At 38.3% G+C, this 20,100-nt stretch overlaps 1 protein-coding gene across 1 annotated transcript in view; it reads right to left on the bottom strand.

The window, feature by feature from the left end:
- Nucleotides 1–1,291: 1,291 nt before the first annotated feature.
- Nucleotides 1,292–20,100, bottom strand: part of LOC106709605 — a 104,298-nt gene continuing 85,489 nt past the window's right edge. Inside the window, exons 3-14 of the mRNA XM_045679975.1 lie at nt 8,759–8,923; nt 8,306–8,483; nt 7,694–7,945; nt 7,313–7,561; nt 6,443–6,702; nt 6,160–6,301; nt 5,712–5,852; nt 5,443–5,615; nt 5,284–5,354; nt 2,418–5,170; nt 2,185–2,331; nt 1,292–2,038 (exon numbers count right to left, since the gene is read on the bottom strand). Coding sequence (XP_045535931.1) covers nt 1,787–2,038; nt 2,185–2,331; nt 2,418–5,170; nt 5,284–5,354; nt 5,443–5,615; nt 5,712–5,852; nt 6,160–6,301; nt 6,443–6,702; nt 7,313–7,561; nt 7,694–7,945; nt 8,306–8,483; nt 8,759–8,923 — 4,783 coding nt within the window. The 3' untranslated portion in view covers nt 1,292–1,786. The remainder of the gene's footprint in view (nt 2,039–2,184; nt 2,332–2,417; nt 5,171–5,283; nt 5,355–5,442; nt 5,616–5,711; nt 5,853–6,159; nt 6,302–6,442; nt 6,703–7,312; nt 7,562–7,693; nt 7,946–8,305; nt 8,484–8,758; nt 8,924–20,100) is intronic.

Below are 20,100 nucleotides of genomic sequence, written 5' to 3'. Positions count from 1 at the left end.
TTTATTACATCAAATGCGTCGCATTATTATTTTTTTATTTTAATTTTTAAACAATAAATAAATTGGTGTGATACAATGTTTCTTTGTATGTTAACTATATAACCTACATATTGTTAGTTCCTTTAATATGTTATATATTTTTGACATAAACATTTCTTTGCACAAGAAATTGTTATAATTTGTCACATATTTCAAAAGTTAAAAAAAGATATGTATTGTTATTTAGAAAACTTTTGAATGTCGTAAAGCTAACAAACAAATGTTGACTGGAAATAAAGAAATTGTCAATCAAAACGATTGATCAATAACAAAGAAAATCCCCGTAGAACTTAAGAACTCTTGTCTTTTAGTCCAAGTTAAACAAAATTGAAAGAAAATGCTTATGTCAAAATTGAGAATACTTCTCGAATAGTGTTGTTTATTACACCTTTAGCGAACCAGATGCTAGTAACACTGTTCTATGTCCATTATTGTTTTTATATTAACTGTCTACGTCAAGAGGTAATAAGCGAAACAAGGAATGAAATAGGCATCGTAAAAAAATAAAATTTGAATAAACAAGTCTTTGGCTGCTGTAATGGTAATAAAAGAGCGTTCTCTTGTACTTCGCAGGTGAAAAATGTACAGGGTCAATGCACTTTTGTGTTACTATTTTTTTTAATTATTGCATGACGAATACAACTTAGTGAAATGTGAAATTTAAATCGCTTTGTCAGAGGTTTAGTGCGATCGAGTTTTCCGCGTTAAAATTTTCAAAATGAGATGTACAATACAAAAACGCATTTGCCTTTTCAAAATAGCACCAATACACAAATATCAGCACATCGCGTACGTCTAGCGACTCTTCGAATACCTTTTTTTTTAAGTAAAACAATTTTACAACTAGCAACACCAAATTTTACGCGGCAAATTAACCAACGAGATATTAAATGTAGTACAGAAGAACAATTATTTTTAATTACATAAGATTACCATAGAAATATTGAAATATTTGCACCCTATTCTTTTAATCACACATCTCTAAAACATTAGAAAATATATAATAGTTTTATGTAAATAGATATGTAATTGTATAAGTAAAATTAATTATCCACTATGGTAACACTTCTACTACGGAATTACAGATAAATAAACAAGATTTAGCTGATTTATATTGCGCATTTGATTGTGGTATTTATATTTTTTTTCGTCTATTTTACAAGTAAAGCGAGAAAAGCAGAATGCGTTGACATTGTAATCCGAGAAATAAAAAAAATATTCCTATAAAATTATTAAAACAGAATCATATCAACAATTAATATAAAATATTAACGAACGTTAAAATTTACAAAAACTACAACTTAAATAAACGCAATTATCGTCAACTACCTAAAAAATACCTAAATTTATTTGGTCTCAGTTAAAAATGTCTTAACAAAATACAATCAAGTTAACAATAAATATTCAAAAGTCGGAGTTGAGATTCATTTCGTCGTAAAAATCACGACTCAGCAGAGATAAACCCGCTAAAAATGATGAAAATGACAGTTTTGACAAGTAAAATGTGTGTTGCCATAATCCGTACATGTGCACAGATAAGAATAGAAGTTCCTTTACTATTTTATTATTGTTATATTTGTATATTATACGACTTATAATAAAATATGTTTCATCACCATATTATATTCCAAGGGAATAATTTAAAAGTGATATTTAGATATGATAAGTAATGGAAACACAACCGAGAAAGTTAGTTTTTTCCTTATGTTCGTTTTTAGGCAAAGGCATTTTGCCATTGAGTCACATTTTAAGGTGAAAACACTCTTAGACTGCGTAGAAGTGTCGCCAGCACATTGGCCAGGCATTCCGCTCGGAGTGCGAGTTGTCCTTCCAAAGTGGAGCTGGTCTCCTGGCCCTGACCCTGACTCTTGGCGTTGTGCTCGTGGATGATCTGCGCCATCTCCGCGCCGGCGAGGTCTTTGAACGCGGCCGTCACGTCGTGTACGCGAAGGACTAAATTCCTTGTTTGTAAAGGTGATGATGTATGTCTGCCCAGAGCCTGAAAGATATCATAACTTTATTTACTACCGCTCCTCAAAGAAGCGAAGAACGCAATTAAGTTTTAGTAATAGTATTGATAAATTTCTACTGTAAGATACAGACAACTTTAAACGTGATTTTATCGACCGTTTAAGTATGAATTACCTGCGCCAGGTCGGCCAGGCGGCGCAGCGGGGCGAGGCAGTCGGCCAGCGCCTGCGCAGCGCCCGCGCCGCCGCCCAGCGCCCCCACCAGTGTACGCGACGTGCCCACCAGCGACACCGCGCACATCGTCAGCTCGCTGCGGGCGCGCTGCAAACAAACAGAATATATGTATTGACCTTCGCAAAACGATTCCAAAATATGTCATAGGAGGAGGAAGCAGGAGGAGAAATTACCTGGAACTTGACTTCGTCGATGTCCTCGCCGCCACCGTGCGAGTGCTGGTGCGAGCACTTTTGCGCGGCCTGGTGCAGCCGCTGCAGCAGCCCGTCCACCGCCGCCTCCGTCTTGCACAGCAGGTTCTCGAGAGACACGTGTCCGTTGTTGCCGGCCGAAAACTCTGGAAACTTCACCGTGGGGGGTGAGGGCGGCGTCGGGATATCGTCCACTACGTCCTCCTTGAATCTCACGTGGTTTTGCGTCTTGGGCGTCGGGCTGGCTGTGTCCAGACGAAACGATTTCCTTTCGGACAGGGGCGGACTGAATACCTTATGTTCGCTACCCAACGCACCGTTCAGTATGTCGGGCCGGTTGCTGAACCGACGATTCATTTGCGGCGAGCACAACGATAGAGCCGTTGACATTTCTTTGTTTTTCAGTATCGTGCTTTTAGTTTCGGAGTTGGACCTAACGTGGCGACTCTGCAACGTCAAGGAACTGTAATTCTGTGACGATCTGATAGTCGACTCGTCATCTGTTAGTCTGCTCTCATTCTCGAGGTTGCGGTATGTGCTCAAGTTCCGATGGAAGTGGGGAGAGCCGATGCTAGCGAGGCGCTGCTCGGGGTTGCGGACCGGTGATAGTTTCTGTGAAGTTTTCATTCTTAAAACTTCAATACTCGGCACCGGGGGCAGGGGTGGCTTCTTCGGGGGTAATAAGAGGGGTGGGGGAGGTGCGAGGACCTTGTTCTCTATTCTAGGGGGAACCTGAGGAGGGTGCAGGGCGTTTTGCTCGTTTATATCGCACACTACTTTGTAGTTTAACTTTCTATTGTTCAACGTGCTGAACTGATGATTCGGTATTTCTACGGAGCTCAATTCATTATTTGAGCAGGTGAAAGAGTTGGAGCGGGGTCGCGGGGCGGGGATCGGTGGTGTCTTGGGAGGTCTCTCGGGGGCTTTCTTAAGTTCGGTGCTTTTTCTTCTAGGTGGAGGTCTAATTTCGCAAACATCGGGCATCGTATCGGAGTTTTCTACATGACCGTCTACTTTGTCGGTCTCTTCGGAGCTGTCGTCATTTTTGCTCTTATCTTTGCTACAACAAGAAAACATACCTTTTCTCTCGACCGTGGGATATTCAATGATATGTGCGACGCCGTTTGCCTGTTTCTCTCCTGTGATACTTTTTCTTTTACCTTTTGGTGAATCAGTTTTAGTGGAATTTTGCGTTTTACTTTTATCTTTTAATAAAAGGCTGTTCCTAGCTTCGCTGAGAGTTTTCGCTGCGAACATATTTCTTATTTCGCTGACACTTAAAGTTCCTCTCACCACGTCTCCGTTACTAGGCTTCATATCGTTTGCCGGAACTTGATCAGTTTTTTCTTGCGAGACCTGAGTTTGATTAACGTAACTGCTGTCTCTATCTAAAGTGGAGGAGTTGGAGGCAGGCGGCGGTGGGATGATGTATGACATTATTTCTTCAGGGGTTAACTCGATGGCGGGTGTGACTTTCACCGTGGGCGGCTGAACGGTGACATTTGCGATGAATTCTTCCAGTTCGTTCTTTGGGATACTTTTATCTGCAATATCCTTATCATCGGCAAAGGATGGCGGAACAACAGGTAAAATTTGAGGCACCTGCGTTGCGCTGTCTAGTTCATCAGGCGTCTGGGGCGGAGGGATCAAAGTTAAGTCTATAAGCTCGGCGTCGTTGTCGACCAGACTCTCCTGGAAGTAAAATGGAAACTCGGCTCCCGCTGAGTCTTCTTTACTACTTTTCTCCCGTAATTGTTTCAGATACTCTTTTAAGTTCGGTTCTTTGTTGTCGAGGGTGGCGTCTGGACTGTGCAAACCGAAGCTGGTTCTTACCGCTTTATTAACAGGCTTGTTCAAGTGTTTGCGTATCGGACTACTGGTCGGTGTGTAGAGGGAATCATTATCGCTTTCAGACTGACAAACGTCATTATTTAAGGCTAATAAAGCGTCAGTAAGGCCACAGTTGTTTAATATAGCACTAAGTCCTTGAGATTGTCTCGTAGTTAAATCATTTGAAACATCCTTTTCGGGTTCCGCAACGGTCAAGCCGCTTAATCCTTGATTTATCGTCTCGGTCAGAAGTAATAAGGAATCGCTGTGTTTCAATATGCCGGGGGCGTCGTCTGCCCCAGACATTCTGCTCGCGTTGGACTCCGTGTCACTCTCCGGCTGGTCCACGCAAGTCTCTCGACCTCCTATCTCATCGCCAAGGACGCCATCGTTGTAGCCGTTTTCATGAAAAACGTCACAGTTCTCAGTCAAATATTGTTCGGAGTTTTCAACGAGTTTTTGCATTTCTTCGACTCGTCGGAGAACTTCCTCGTTCTTAGCTTCCACTAAGCGCGGATTGTTGACTGCATTCTCTAGGAGTTCCAGGGACAGCACGCTTTGAAGATCGAAGCCCATTCCGTCGTCGAGATAGCACGCGTCGTTTGGATCGAATAATCTGAAGTCCTCGTTTCTTCTACATTTCTCGAAGTGTACATCGTGGCCGAGTAGACCGGATTTGGAGTCGTAACCTATAAGCGGGCTGGAGTTGTTGCTGTGATTTCTGTTGGCGATGCTGGTATTCATATTGGTGTCCAAGTTGGTCTTGGAGGTGTCCGGTGTGGCGTGATACGGCGGCGGCATGCTGAATATCGCGAAATGTTTCCTGGCGAGCTCCGCAGGGCTGTCGTGGTGCAGGTAGCTCCATTTCGCTGGCACAACGTTGTGCTGTGACAGGTATGGTGGTGCTGGAATATAATGAAAATTGCAATAATAAATATAAAAATTAATACAAAGGATTGTGAACAGTACAGTAAAACACTATTGTATTAATCTCTAGCATTTTAAATGTTATTCTTACCAATATCTTCAGTAATCGGCTCCCTTTCTAGTTCTACATTAAGGTCTTTGCCTGTAGCGAGACGGTAATATCTGAAATAAAAACAAATAAAAAGGTGTCATGCTAATATTATGAAATAATGAGATTTTATAGTCAGTGTGTATTGTGTAGTGTAGTTACCCGGCGATGACGAGCGGCATCTCAGCTGCGTCGCGCTCGTCCATTAGGAGCGCGAGGACGCGGTCGCGGCGCAGGAACACGGCCACGTCGGCCACACCCCCGCCACCCCCCTCACCCCCCTCGCGCCGCACGCGCACGCACTCCACCTCCTCCAGCGACGCTATCGACTGCGGCTGACATACGAACAAACAATATGACCCATCTTAAACATAGAGTCAATCACAGCTGGTATTGCAATGCTACTGCCCAGCAAAGCTACTCTATCTCACCACTGCATTGTTGTTGCCGAGGATCTGACTGAGGCCGAATCGCGGAGAGACGAGCAGCACGCGCTCGGGCCGCGCGCAGCTGAAACACTTCGCGCCGTAGCTGGGCAGCCCGCCCACTATGTCCAGGTAGTGAAGTTTGGCCTACAACCGCGATAAGGGTGTAAAGCACTGATACTCAAAGTGTTTCAAGTTACCCAAAGGATTAAATATTATAACCCAAAGGATAATTAAAATCTATCGAAAACTCGATGGGGGTGTGAAGTTATCGGTAAATTAAGTTGAGGGGTCACAAGTTTTAAAAGAAATGCAAAAGCAAGGAGTACATCGAAACCAGTAATATTTAGAAAGTGATCTGAAAGTAACAAGAAAAGATGTTAAGCAATCTCTGGTGTAAAATAATGTAGAAGAGATGATTAGCAGCTGTGTCTCCCGTGCGTTAGTACAGTACCTGCAGCTGTGTGAGCTGTCGCTGGGGGCCGGTCATGTGCGCGTTGAGCTTGAGCGCGTGCGCTAACAGCCGCCGTAGCTCGCGCCGCCGCATTCCCTCCAGAAGCCCCGCCGGCACGAACCGCTCCAGACCGAACTCGCGTCTGCAAACGACAAGCGTTCCTTGACCGCCACAACATATACGAACAACAAGGATAGAGAAGAATACTACACGGACGACACGATAACTTCACATAAAACTGTACACAGAAAACGGCCCACCGGTTTTCTTTGAGAGGACTTACTCGACAGTCTTGACAGTAAGCTTGGCGGGGGAGAGGTTGTTGGCGAGCGCGTGCTGGTGCACGTGAAGGGCGGCTAGACGAAGCGCCACCTCGGGCTGCAGCTCGGGCGCGAATCGTTCTTGCAGGACATCGTTGCAGCATTGTACGTAGAGATAGTCCAGCGCAGCCAGGTCGCGCCGCGCCAGCTCCCCCGCAGAGCTCGGCACGAACACCACGCGATACAGGCACCGCATTTTGTGCGATCCCGGACGCGCTGCGATCTAAACAACAATACTATGACCTCAACACAATATTTGTTCCTAATATTTGTTCCTTCAGAGTGATAAAAGACGCAATTACGGCCTTAGCCCAACTCTACATGTAATTAGTATCGCGACATGATAGTTGGTAGTTTAAATGTCTTTGTTTACTCGCGATACAACAAACAGTTATGTCATATTGATTTGTTAGTGCATATCACTGTGTATGATGACCTCATGATAATATTGTGATCTCATACATTAGCAGGTAACAACGAAGTAACGGACAGCTTCGGTTAGAATAGTGGTCAAATTTCTTCTAAAGACTCGTTTAACAGAAAGAGCAGAAGTACAAGACCAGCAACAACAAAATATGTTGAAATACCACAACCGCACAGAAGACAGGCGTCAAATGGAAGCAATTCCATGCTTTGCCTGTTAAGTGTACGTTTCGGAAGCCTTTATTTGGTTTTCTTCCCTTCTCGCCTTTTTCTTGTAAGGAAGGAACGGGAAGGGACGTGGATTTAGCGAAAACGAAATATCCGCCTTGGCCGCTTACTCGTTTGCCATCTTATATACATTTTAAAAAAGACTACTTAATATGCTTATGTATGAAATGTGTGCAACTGACCCTGGCCAAGGACTCCTTAGGATCGAGAAGCGTCAGCTTGTTCCTCCGGAGACTCTTAACATGTTCGACGACGAGGCTGAAGTGCTCTGTGGCGGTGATGCACAGCTTGTCCTTGAGGCTGGCCATCACATCTGCGACAGTGGTCGTCGCGTCGTACTTAAATGACTTCGTCTGTCCGTTTTCCAGGAACACTTTCAGCACGTTCGCCATCGGAGGTAGACAGAGGTCGCCCAGAGAGAATGCTGACGGCTGGAAATTTAATACTTCTTGTAATGTCGATCAAAAAAAAAAAAACAACATTACTAGTTGTCCAAACTAAAAGGGGCTAGTTGTCAACTGAAATATTTTATTTGATTCTTGATTCAACTTGCAAACTCTCACCGGATACATGGGCGCGCCGTTCAGCTGTACCGAATCAGCGAACCTGACTCTGGGCGGTTTGGCCCTGAGCCGTGCCCGCTTAGCAGCGGAGAGCAGCGCGGAGCGGCGTGCGGCGCTGCCTGAGCGTGCGGGCTGGCACACCCGCAGCGTGACGCGGTCCGAGCAGGCGCGCACTGCGGAGATGACGTGCTCACGTGCTGCAAGTCGCACATCCTCGCCGTTAACGCACAGGATCTGGTCACCAGGCTCCAACTGGAATGTAGATTATGAAATAAGACTTAACAATAGAAGATACCTTATATCAAGTTTCATTGACAAACTCAGAATCGGATAATTGTCACTAATTATTGTAAATTTAGTTGAGAAATCTACTACTAGTCTACTACTAGGCGGCTAATTTAAGCAACTATTCAATGAGTCAGAAATCAGCAGTTAAGTATTTTTTGTTGCTTAATTTTGAGTTTGATAATCCAGTATAAATTTATTTTAAAACCTGTTCAATTATTATACATTCGTAGTTGATTATATTTTAGTTGATTTGCTCTGTTTTAATTTTCCGGTATATGTAAAGTTCAAAGACTATAAAGTTCAGAGACGAATAGCATTGGTTACTTTGCCGACGCTGGGCGAGTTGTCGGTGACGAAGCGAACGAGGACGGGCTTCTCGGAGCCGGCGACAAAGCCGAAGCCGAGCTCGGGATCGCGCTGTAGCACGACATCTCGCGGCGCGGGCGGAGACTCGCAGCCGCAACCCTCTGGCGCCACGTACGTCGTCGTCTTGTTCACATGACTGGAACGGTATACATAAACAGCTGGTAGATGTCGTTGCACGAACGACTCTGTAGAATTTATCAGAATTATCTTCTACTTAACAAATTAGAATAGACCTTAGTATATTCTCCTAATAAATTGGTTTCTAGTTCAGGAAGATTGCACTGACCGCTTACGGATTGAACCATCTTACAACTGGGCAGGACTTGTTCCAACCACGGCTATAAACATGATTAATGAAAGTATGAAGAGCAGCCTATAGAAGGGTGAAGGCAATTACTAGTAATATCTTACTTGATGTAGTAAGGCTTGCCCCTGCTGTCGAGGGCCTGCTCCCAGCCGTAGGGCAGGTCTTCGCCCTCCACCGGCCCCTCAGCCCCTGCGCCTGTGGCCGGCCCGCACACCCCGCTTGGCCAGCTCTCCGCGGGCGGCAACCAACTCGCTGTGCGCGTTATGTGACTGAAATTAACAAAGATCTCATCAGTACAGTGCAAATTTGACTTTTCTATTTGTATTGTAATAAAAAGGGTATATTAGCAACCAATGAATGAAGCTTTACTTTATTCATTGGCTTAGATTCACTAATTATTTACTTAAATCCAAGATTTTATAACTGTTAATTTAAATGTACCGACTCGAAAGAATTTGCTGCACCAAACCAAGGCCTACGTACAAAGAGCGTAGACCTAATAGGTAAAAGACAGACAGACCTCATAAAATGTTTCCCTCCTATAGTACATTTTCAACTTGCTATGTAAAATTTTATTTTACTTTTTTTAATGAGTATCCAAATACAGAGAGCTGAACAAACAGAGAGCGCAGTTTAAACTGTCTGCTTCCTATCCGCTACTGGCCGCCACTCTACCACTCTGTCGCTCTGCAGCCTGTTGACCTAACTATACAATATTACACGAATGTTTTCACATTTTATACAACATTCAATATTTGAGGAATGTAAAACATGTATTCCTAAAACCAATAACATTTGGTCTCAAAAAATATGACATGAAAATGTTAACTGAATATAAGGATTGTAGTAAAACCAATTTAGTTTTGAGATTTATTCCCACTTAAAAATATTAACTAATCATTACAATAAATTAGCACAAAACATATACCTATATCATATCAAAACATTTAGAAATCAATTTATTTTTTAATAAAAAACAAAAACGTTTTTAATATCAACACATTTGCGAAAAATGATACGTTTAAAATTACCAATGTCGGCGTGTTGTTAAAGCTCCCGAATTTGCATAATAACGTATACAAGGCCTCAAATCTACGTACATCGGTCCAAGAGCGTCGTTATCGTATAAAGCGACCGCCCCACAGCACCACGGCCCCACTTCCTCGTGGCTCCACGGCTGACACAACAAGACATAAACCAACCCCCAGCGTCCGCTCAACGTGACGCGAGTAATAAATACGCTCCAACCTCGCGGACATATTTTTTCCGGCACGTTTTATATCTCTGCCGCTTTTATCACGCATATGTCGTAAGATTTTTAAGGTTCCGGCTACCGAGTAACCCTCTGCATGCCAACAGCAATAAAATGATTGGCCTTTTAAAACAATTTGGACTGAAAGGGTTAAGCTCTTAGATTTGAACAGATGTTATCAGTCCTGCAAATGGTTTTCACAAATATACCGTGAGAAGTTTACTTAATTTTCTAAATATCGCGGGTAATTATTAACTTAGTTAAATAATTTGTTACGGATATATTTCTGGTTTGAAATTAAACGCACTTTTTTCTGAACAGAGAATTTCCTGCAAAGCGAGCTAAGCTAACATAAGTAAAAACTTAACGATTAAGTACGAAATAAGTACGCTCGTAGCAACATTTTTGCAGATTAACGTGTTTTAAAAGTTGAGTTGCTGGAGAACATTTATTTACATTCCTGTAAAAGGTTCGACGAAGATTTGTTACATACGAAGTCTGTTTTCTGTATTTATATTAAGACAGTTGTACTTCAAAATCTAATCAAAAAGGATTCGGTGGAATATTACATTTAATAGTCTATTTATTTTGATAAATAAAATATAATAGAATATAGCTTATCTATACATATTAACAAAATTGGAGTGTCTGTCTGTTCGAAAAAATTCATACACTTTATGTATTTACGTAGCCGATAACGTAAAACCAATTTTTAAAATGTTTGTCTTTCTGTCTGCATGTCTGTCCGCAAAGCCGTGTTAATTCCGGGTAATCTCCGAAATGGTTTGATGAATTTTAACAGGACTTTGATGAGTATTTTTAATTCTGCGCTAACGAAATCGCGTGCGACTAGACCCTAGTGGTACAATTAATAATTTAAAGTAGATTATGGATTTCTATAATATTAAGATAACTAGACAAAAATAAAAACTCTAAATAAAAAGACCTATCAGTAGTATGTTTGTATGGTATAAATGTCACTAAATATAACGGATTATAATTGTAATATTATGGCAGACATAGTCAGATGTCAAAGTTGTGTAGACTCCAGCTCTGTATGTAGTCCCAATGGATGTAACGGTTCGCTTCAGCAAATGAATGGCTAATTACGCGACATTTTGCAACGTTTTACGAAGTTTTCTAAGGAATTCGTTCCCTACAAACCTGTGTTTAAATTCGTAGGATAAAGTTTGTTTTATGAGGAGAACGTTTAAGATGTTCTCTACAGATTTCGTATTTGAATTTCTTGCTGAAAGTTTCATGTTGAAGTAAATTTTACTTATTTTATTTTTAATATTTCAGCTCTACACTTCAAGATGTAAAATATAAGTAAAACGGAAGAAATTGATATTTTTTTTTGAATCTAAATTATAAACATCGAAAAAGGATATTTGCCTTCCTATGCGGCACTTCGCCAGTCAAATCTACTTCCCTTTCTCATCCTTACCTCATAAGAAAAGGGTGGGAAGAGAAAGGGAACTAAATTGGGCTTCCGGCATGCACACATCAGCTGAAACGCGGAACTACTTCCACTTAACGCCTGTCTTCGGTGTGGTCGTGGTATTAAAGCGGGCGAGACCCATTCGTACTACAAACGTAGTTCTTCCTAGCGTCTACCATTGTAAAATAAATATTGAGACCAAAAAGTAAAAAGTCGTCCATCATTATTTATTTCAAAGACGAACAGAATTTATCTACAAATGCGTGGAGGATACACTAGGAATGTTTATTTCCAAAAACCTGTAACAGCCGGTACAAACAGCGTCACCTGACAAAACAAAATCATTCATTCACACTCCCCCTGCACTTAGAACCGTCTCTTTTTACGAGAACATATTTTTTACGTCGCTTATACGTGTACAAAAGCTCAGGAAACAAAATGCGTATTTCCACTTACATACTTGTTATCTTTTACATTTTTTTTAAATAAAGAGCTGTCATCTTTTCATATCTTTTTTTATCCTAGCGGTATGGTTTTATGCATGAAGCACATTTGCCCTAAGAAAATAAGAATACAGCTATATTTTGGCAATTTTTTTGAAAATATTAAAGATCAATGGAAGTAATAATTTTAGATTTAAACAAAAAAGCTCTGTAATAACACAATAAGCATTGGTCATAGTTTTTAAAATTGATTTTTAATTTAAAAGGATATGAATGGATCATGTTAGTTGAAGGATACGAAAGTTTTATTTACTTAAATATTTGTACAAATTAACACTTAGTTTCACAAAAAAAAGTGAGATTAGAATATTTTCTTAAAATCAAAAGTGAGGAGCGACGACAACATGACAAGGATTTACTGGTAAAGTTAAATAAACGACGCAACTCAAAGTTAACAAATTGAGACGAGCGCAGTTCGTCAGTTGCGAGGGATTTAGAAATTCTCTAACCCCTTATTTGTAATCTGCTGAAATAATTTCAGCGGCGCACGAGATTTCAGAGTTTAACACTTATATAGCTCACAGAACTTTTATTGAAAATGTTTAAAGCTCTCCCATTTTCGCTTCGAAGTTATCGAATGTTAAAAATTAAACTATGCAAATTAAGGTTTTCAATAATTATGCCTTGATGGAAAATAGGATGTTTAACCGGAATTGTTCATACCAATTACGAGTAAAATCTTGGTTGTATTAATTATGTTTTTTTTGAGAAATCCATAGTTTTATTTGAACAGTCATTTACATTTGGGAATTTTAATTATGCTAATGGTAAAAGCATTTAGCTATGAAATAATATTCTGTGAATTTTCTGTTCATTACAACGACGAACCTTGTATAATATGGGAAAGGTTTCATCATATTGACATTTTACAATTCTATTTTGTAAAAAGCAACTTAAAATATATCTTAAAGTACTAAGAATAAAGTATATAATGCTTTACAATGCTGTCGAGTAGTCATTTAAGCTTGGGGAAGGAAAGAGGATTGTCAGAATGGAGGCTCATTTGAAACGTTTAAAGAAAACGAAAGTACAAAAGAGAAATAAGTACTTATAACAGTTTGTTATTGATTTTTTTACATTTAGTTTCACAAAACTATAAATAAAAAAGGCGCTGCGTTTATAACTTATACGGGATTCATATCTTTTCAAGGATAAAAGATGGAAATAGTAGGAGATAGTTAACTTTACTTACTAGATTATAAAAGGATGAGAAGCCTGTTGCAAAATAAAATTAAAATATAATTCATTTATCACCATTTTTTTATTAATATCATATTATTATTAAAAATTACTTACAACGATTACAAAATCTATAGCTGCGGAACATAGGCAGAACGGAGGTCGGAACATATAGTTCTAGCAATAAATTCCAGAGGGCGCTGTTCTGAATGATTGGAGGTGTTTCGATGTTATTAAAGTCCTGGGGGTCCGGGGCTCGGAGCTCGAGCAAATCGACGGGAAATTGGACTGCCGATTGTTGGCCGCACAATACAATACATTCCGCACCAAATAAAAATAAAGAGGTAAATGCAGGAATTCAAATAAAGAACCTTTTATCGTATACGTAAGTAAAATAGGGTTCTTTTCAAGAAAAACAGCAAGAATTCCAAGCTTTGTTCCGTGCTCAAGGATAAAGGTTTTATGAACTAATAAACGCAGAAATTTTTAGGATGCCTAAGATTTTCAGAAATAGGTAATTTTGCATCACTGAAAATATGATAATATAGGAAAAAAACTGAATATTCCAGTCTCAATTTATACTTGAGCATTAAATCTCAATTAGTTTGTACTTGGTCCAGGTTAAACTTTAAAGTATTTTATATTAATAAATGGGTATAAAGATTTCTGAATTCGAAGTAGACAGACCTACAAACTTGATCTACATTTATATTAACATAATTAGGTTAAAGATAAAAAGCTGTGAGTTTTGGTGAGAGCAGAATTGAATGGAGGTGAACAAAGAGCGGAACGCGACCGCAAATCGCATCAGGGCCGTCTCTGCAGCGTACAATTTGCATAAACCGTAAAGGGCAGAGATCATATTTTGTCGGGATAAAGCTTGCTAACACTACGAGTATAGTAATAAGAGTAGCGGAATTTATTATTTCAACACCACTTATATTTAGGTAAAGATAGTTATACACTAATTTAATCGTTATTAAAAAAACAAGTTAAAGTTCCAGGTTAAAGAACTAATTGACGAATACAATTTGAATATAATTTATATTCTTTGGCTTTTCCTAATTTATATATTGATATTATTGTGCAAGAAACAAAACACAGAAAGCAAATACCGCTACCACTCATGACTTAAATCGCTCTACTCACGCCTAGCGGCCCAACAATGGCGGATTTACGGCATTGTGTGAGATATTATTGTGCTATAGAGATCGCTGACGTTCCCGTTTACTTTCAATCCCCTTTTTAAAACCATAGATTAATGCAGAACTCAATCGTAAAGCCTCGCTTATTGTTAGGGAGGTGCGAACGCCTCGACGTTTATGCACGTATTTCAAAATTTCGACGTACAAACAACACCTTTTATGTGAGATTTTCAAACCACAACAATGATAATAGTTTTAAAAGACATATACGCTTTTATAAGGAATAGATTGTGAGCGGGAAACATTCTTATTTTTATTAAATACTTATTGCTATTTGTTGGTTAAATTAATAAATTCTCAGTGTAGTCTAGTATACGCCGCCTTAATCTAAATCGCATCTATGGCAACTGTATTACTAAGTACTTGGAAGTCGCCCAAACAAGGTTCTGTAGCGAATCTCCGCAGAGAGTCGACTCAGTTAAATGTAGCGAAAGGTTTTCCTGATAACATAGAGTATGTGTACATTTCATTTGTGACCTGTTTTTAATTAATTTTACGCAATAACTTCGTCATTCTAATCTTACTAATGTTTGCATGGATGGATAGATGGATGTTTGTTTGAAGGTATCTCAAAAACGGCTTCATAGATTTCGCTGAAATTTGGCGTAGATGAAGAACATAGTCTGGAAGAACACATAGTCTATGAATTAAGTTTTTTTTAATCCCGCGCAGACGTACTTGCGAGTGACAGCTAGTAATTAGATAAATATTAAATATATATACATAATACATATAAATACCTATCTTATTTCTACAAACATCTCGATGTGGCTTTAACTTTGGCATGAAAGAATTAATTTAGCATTTCAGCAAACTTGCAAATATCTAGACTAGTATTACAATTACCTTCAATTGATAAAGTAATTCTTTAATTTCATTAAAAGTGTAAAGGTGTTCAGAGTAGAACGTTTAATTCGCTATCGATCCCTCTGTATTGCGTTACGTAGTCTGGTCTGTTCGCGCCGGTATTCAGCCGTGCGGATATCGAATTATCGGACGGCTGGTGTCAAATGAAATAGAGAGTTTCATAAAAAAAGAAATTAATTTCGCATTTCGTTTCGATTATTAATATAATAATATGATTAAGTCATTATGTTACAATTTCACTTTAAAAATGATATTAAATAGGTACATTTTCTGTGTTTTTTTATCATAAGGTGGCAAACGAGCAAACGGCCACCTGGATTCGCCGCAATAGCGAGGCGACCGTTGCCCATAGACATCCGCAAATGCAGATGCGCTGCCTACCTTTAATCATCGGAGAAGGGGACGCAAAGAAAGAGGATATTTCTCTTCCCTATGCGTCCCCTCCTCCGCCGAAACGTGTTTATTTAACGAATATATCGATGGCTTCTACGAATAAGGGCCAATGTGCAAATTGAAAACTTTTCAGGAGAGGCTCTCAAAGTTTCAACCATATAGGAAAATCGGCCACTTAGACCCTTTTACTTCATCAATTAAACACGTTTATACCTGTAAATGTGTATTTGTGTTTAGTGCATGTTGTTAACTAGACTAAGAGGTAGCTTGAAACATAAAAAAGTAAAAATCATTAATTTGTTACTTTGGCATACATAAGACCCATCGATATGTTGAAAAAAATAGTCACTTAACTAAAATACTGCAAATACGATTTAAAATGTTGCATATCACATTTTTTTGTACAGCAAAAGCTGAATCAGCACATAAATAATTGACAATCAGTTTCACAATTGGAAACTGTAATGCAATGAATTGACGAATCGCTGATTAATGATTCGAGTTAATCATTATTTGATTAATCATTAATTATGTGTCGTACTGAGTTCAATTTAACATTATAATCATTATTAAATGATTTTATCAATTCAATTATCAAATAGTTGGGTGAAGATTAATTTTAGATTTTCAACACTGGTTCTTTAAAAGCTTATTTTCTACATTTTGGATTATACCAAAAGGTTAAATTCTTAGTCGTTAAACCAAAAGTAGTACTTTGTAGGTTGTCTCGTAATTATTCGTAGAATCATCTACGCCGTAGCCTTCTACAGCGTCTACGATAGAAAAGTAAAAGTAAAATAAAAAAAAAAATCTTGTGAAGAGTGAGTATAAAGGTTAAGCGAGTTTGTAGATAATCTGAACTAGTCCCCGGAGTGGTCGGTTCATCTTAACAGATCTGCCTCGAGCGATAGCACGACACTACGTTTACAGCGTCCCTATTAAATGGGCTTATAACATACAAATATTCAGATTACTTTATACCACAATATTCCTGTGTGTACTTAACTTAAAAAAAAAAACAGGAAATAGTTGAATTTTCTTTAGATCCTGAACTATTTTAATCTGTATTTCTTAGCATCAGTAACGACGGTTACGAAATATAAATACCATTTTAATATTCTCTAGTAGTTTATTATAGAATAGGTTTATGTCGTTTCCCCGGCGGCGGGCGCCGGCGAGCGGAGGTGTCGTTCAATTTGTGAGAGCGCCTGACATCGCAGTCTCCGCAACTCCGGCTCTCTATCCACTCTGTGCAAACATCTATTTTGATTTTACGATACCTCTTCATGTTTATTTTGCGACAATTTACTTTCCTCATAGATATAGGCAAGTTTATATTTTAAGTACAGACTTTAAAATGATGTAGAATAAATTTTCTCAAAAGAAAATTCTGAAGAGTCAGAATAGTGCTGTTACAGTGAAAATGTACCTTTAAACAATAGCAGAACTACACTGTCTACTGCTCTGCTTCACTTTTCTATTTGTGGAACCAATATTATTTACGTATGTTGACGTCTTTATGTAATTTTAGCATTAAATCTATCAATCTGTCTGTTTAACAAGAAAATAGTCCTCGCCCGCGACTCCATCTGTGCGGATTTGAAATAAAACTTAAAAAATAGCCTATGTTTCTTCCAGATTGCGTTCTACATCTGTGCCTAATTTTATCAAAATCCGTTGAGTTGTTCACAAGATACCTTCAAACAAACATCCATCGATCTAAACTTTCGCATCTATAATATTAGTAATTAAATATTAAGTTCATTAGACGTGCCTATCGAAATATTTGGATAGGGAAGAGCCCCAATGAGTAGAAGGCTGTATTATTCTAATGTGTGACGTCAATGTTTGCAGTTCGCTGACAGGCGCTAGGAAATTAAATGTCAATTTGTTGACAAGGACGTGAGGGCGGCACAAGGGCTGAGATCGAAAATGAATATGTCTTTAATGAATTTCATGATGTCACTGTATAATGTTTATGAAACTTATGAATTTAACGAGGCTTTGTTGTCATTTCTTTCAGTTGTAATATTGTGATATGTTTTTCGATGTTATTTATAGACTTGTTTTTTCGATTTAAATCATAATTGAAAACTCTAGAAACTTACTGCTAACCTACAATTCATGTTAGTGGAAGTAGACGTTAATTATTGATTTACTTATTTCTCATAAAGTTACAGTTAAAGCTATTTATCACTGCCAATCAGTATATAAATCTAAAGTTACCAAACCCTCGAGCAACGCTTCCCTTCCCTCTAAAGTTATCAAGATGCAACAAAATGTTGTCAGAAACTTTGCGAGCTAATTGCCACAACATTTGCGAATTCAAAACTTTGACAACGGTTTACGTTACAGCCGGATTTTGTCCGGGAAAAGTTACGATGTCAACAATATATTATTCGACTAATCATTGTGAAAAAGCAACAAAAACATTTAGTCAGTTTTTTAATTAAAACTTTATACTTTAAAAAAATAATTAATTATAATAAGTAAGTTTAAAAATAAAAATTGTGTAAAATTGTTTTTTTTTTTAATCTTTAACAATTGCCAAATCTTAAACAATTGTTAACTTAGGAAACTAAATTTGTGATTGAAAATTTTACGAGAATTTTGTTGGAAATCAAATTGTAATTAAAGTTTTTTTTTGAAGGTTTATAAAGGTTATTTTGAAGAAAAGGTTAATTACTAAAGTTAACATGTAAGTTATGCTAGCACTATTGACTTTAACGTATCAAAATTATAAAAAAAAAGTTTGGTTTTATATGTCGTTTATTTTCCCTCATAGCGCAGAGATATCAAAGGCGGCCTTCTTTGATGCACAGCTCCGCTTTCCTGAGGTTTTCTAATAACATCAGCCAGTCCTCGGGATTTATTGTTAAGCAAACGAGCTTTCCCTCCCCCTCTCCTGCCTCCCGACGTCGCTTTTCACAACACTCTTTTTGCTTTTCCCCGCAGCCGCACAAAGGATTTAAAATGTTTTTTTAAGATTTTTCCATTACCTTTTCACTGAAGTATATTTTAAAAAAGAAAATTAATGCAAAAATTGTCAACTTTCGTCTTCAGCTTATATCCGTCCCTATCAAATGTCCTACTCTAAGTTAAGGTGAAGTAAATTTTACTACTATTCGTTGAGCTGTTCCGAAAATACCTTCTAACAAACATCCATCCATCTAAACTTTCGCATTTATAATATTAGTAAGATTACATACAAGCTGTGCCCTCGAGACATACGCTTCCATTAGATGAGGCGAGTGCGGACGTCTCACAGAATACTACAGTGTACTGAGATACTTGATAAATGTCAATATACTACAAAATAAGCAAATTCCAATTTGTTTCTGGCATAAATTTCAAACGTTACATATACTGATCGCACTCATAGTCTTTCTACGGTTGAACAGTTGCTTAGTGCATGTAACTTATAGAAAATTAACAGAAAGGTACACATTTATTGATCACTTAATGACTCTGTGGGCAATAAGAAAATGTTATATATAACTTGATGGGCTAATAGTTTCACTTATATTTTAAAGAACATGAGGTTATTTATTATTAAGTACAAATTCACCATTATTGAACGTTGATCATTCCCTTAGGGTTGGTTTCTAAGACCAAAATCTCTGTATAAATCATCACGACATCAATGTCCATTATCTTTGACAAAACAGAGATAACAACATGTTTTAAACTGAGATTTTGGTCTTAGAAACCCACTGTAATTATTATTGTTTTTTAAGAAGTTTGCTGTTGTCATTTTCCACCATACTTCTTATTTAACAAAGATACAAATGTACCTTTTATTTCTAACTTTGTGTTCGGATGAGTGAATACTCAAGTAATACAAATACGTGAGAAGCAATGAATTATGTAAGCATTACCGGAAAACTTAAGATTAAGTGAGAAAATCTTTTGTTAATTAAGTAGAGCTTTCCCGAGTGAATTATAAATCAATTTCGTACAGAATTTGATTAGACCTCGGACGTGTATTAATTAGTTGGCGGCCATTAAAGTGGCCGCGGACGTTGTCGTTAGCGGCATGAGATTGATGCTGCTAATTGCAAGAGGGAAATGGAAATTGGGTAGAGACGAAAGTGACGAATTTTCTATCATACAGAAAGCAGCTTAAAGAAAGTTAAGCAGAAATCTTGCCTAGTCAGAATATAAAGTGACAAAGTTCACAATAGTACGGTGACAACAATACTCCAGCCGACATGTAGTGTCGACCCATGTGACGAATAAAGTTACATTTCTCCTTTATATGTAACTCTTTTCTTAGCATGAATTGATATTACAGTCGAGAACGTTTATTTCCTACCCATGTTGGTGCAATACAGTTTTTTTTTTCATAATTGTTTATACTTAAATATTAAGTTAAAGAAAAACATAAGCGATAATTTTTTTGTCTTTTAATCATAAAAATATAACTTGAGCAAAATACCAAGTACCTCGTGGCAAGTTGAATCCAGTTCAAATTGAATGGAACCAGTTCGTACTGGATGTATTTATTCATTAGATTTACGAAATTCGATTGGTGATGTGCGGAGAAGTTTGCACTCGATAGAGACTTGCCTACGCCCTTAACCTGATTTGAACAGCTTGAAAATTT

This window comes from Papilio machaon, chromosome 11, assembly GCF_912999745.1.
Source record: "Papilio machaon chromosome 11, ilPapMach1.1, whole genome shotgun sequence".
Classification (NCBI taxonomy): domain Eukaryota; kingdom Metazoa; phylum Arthropoda; class Insecta; order Lepidoptera; family Papilionidae; genus Papilio; species Papilio machaon.
Note: the sequence above shows the minus strand (reverse complement) of the source record. Positions and strands in the feature narration are given on the sequence as shown.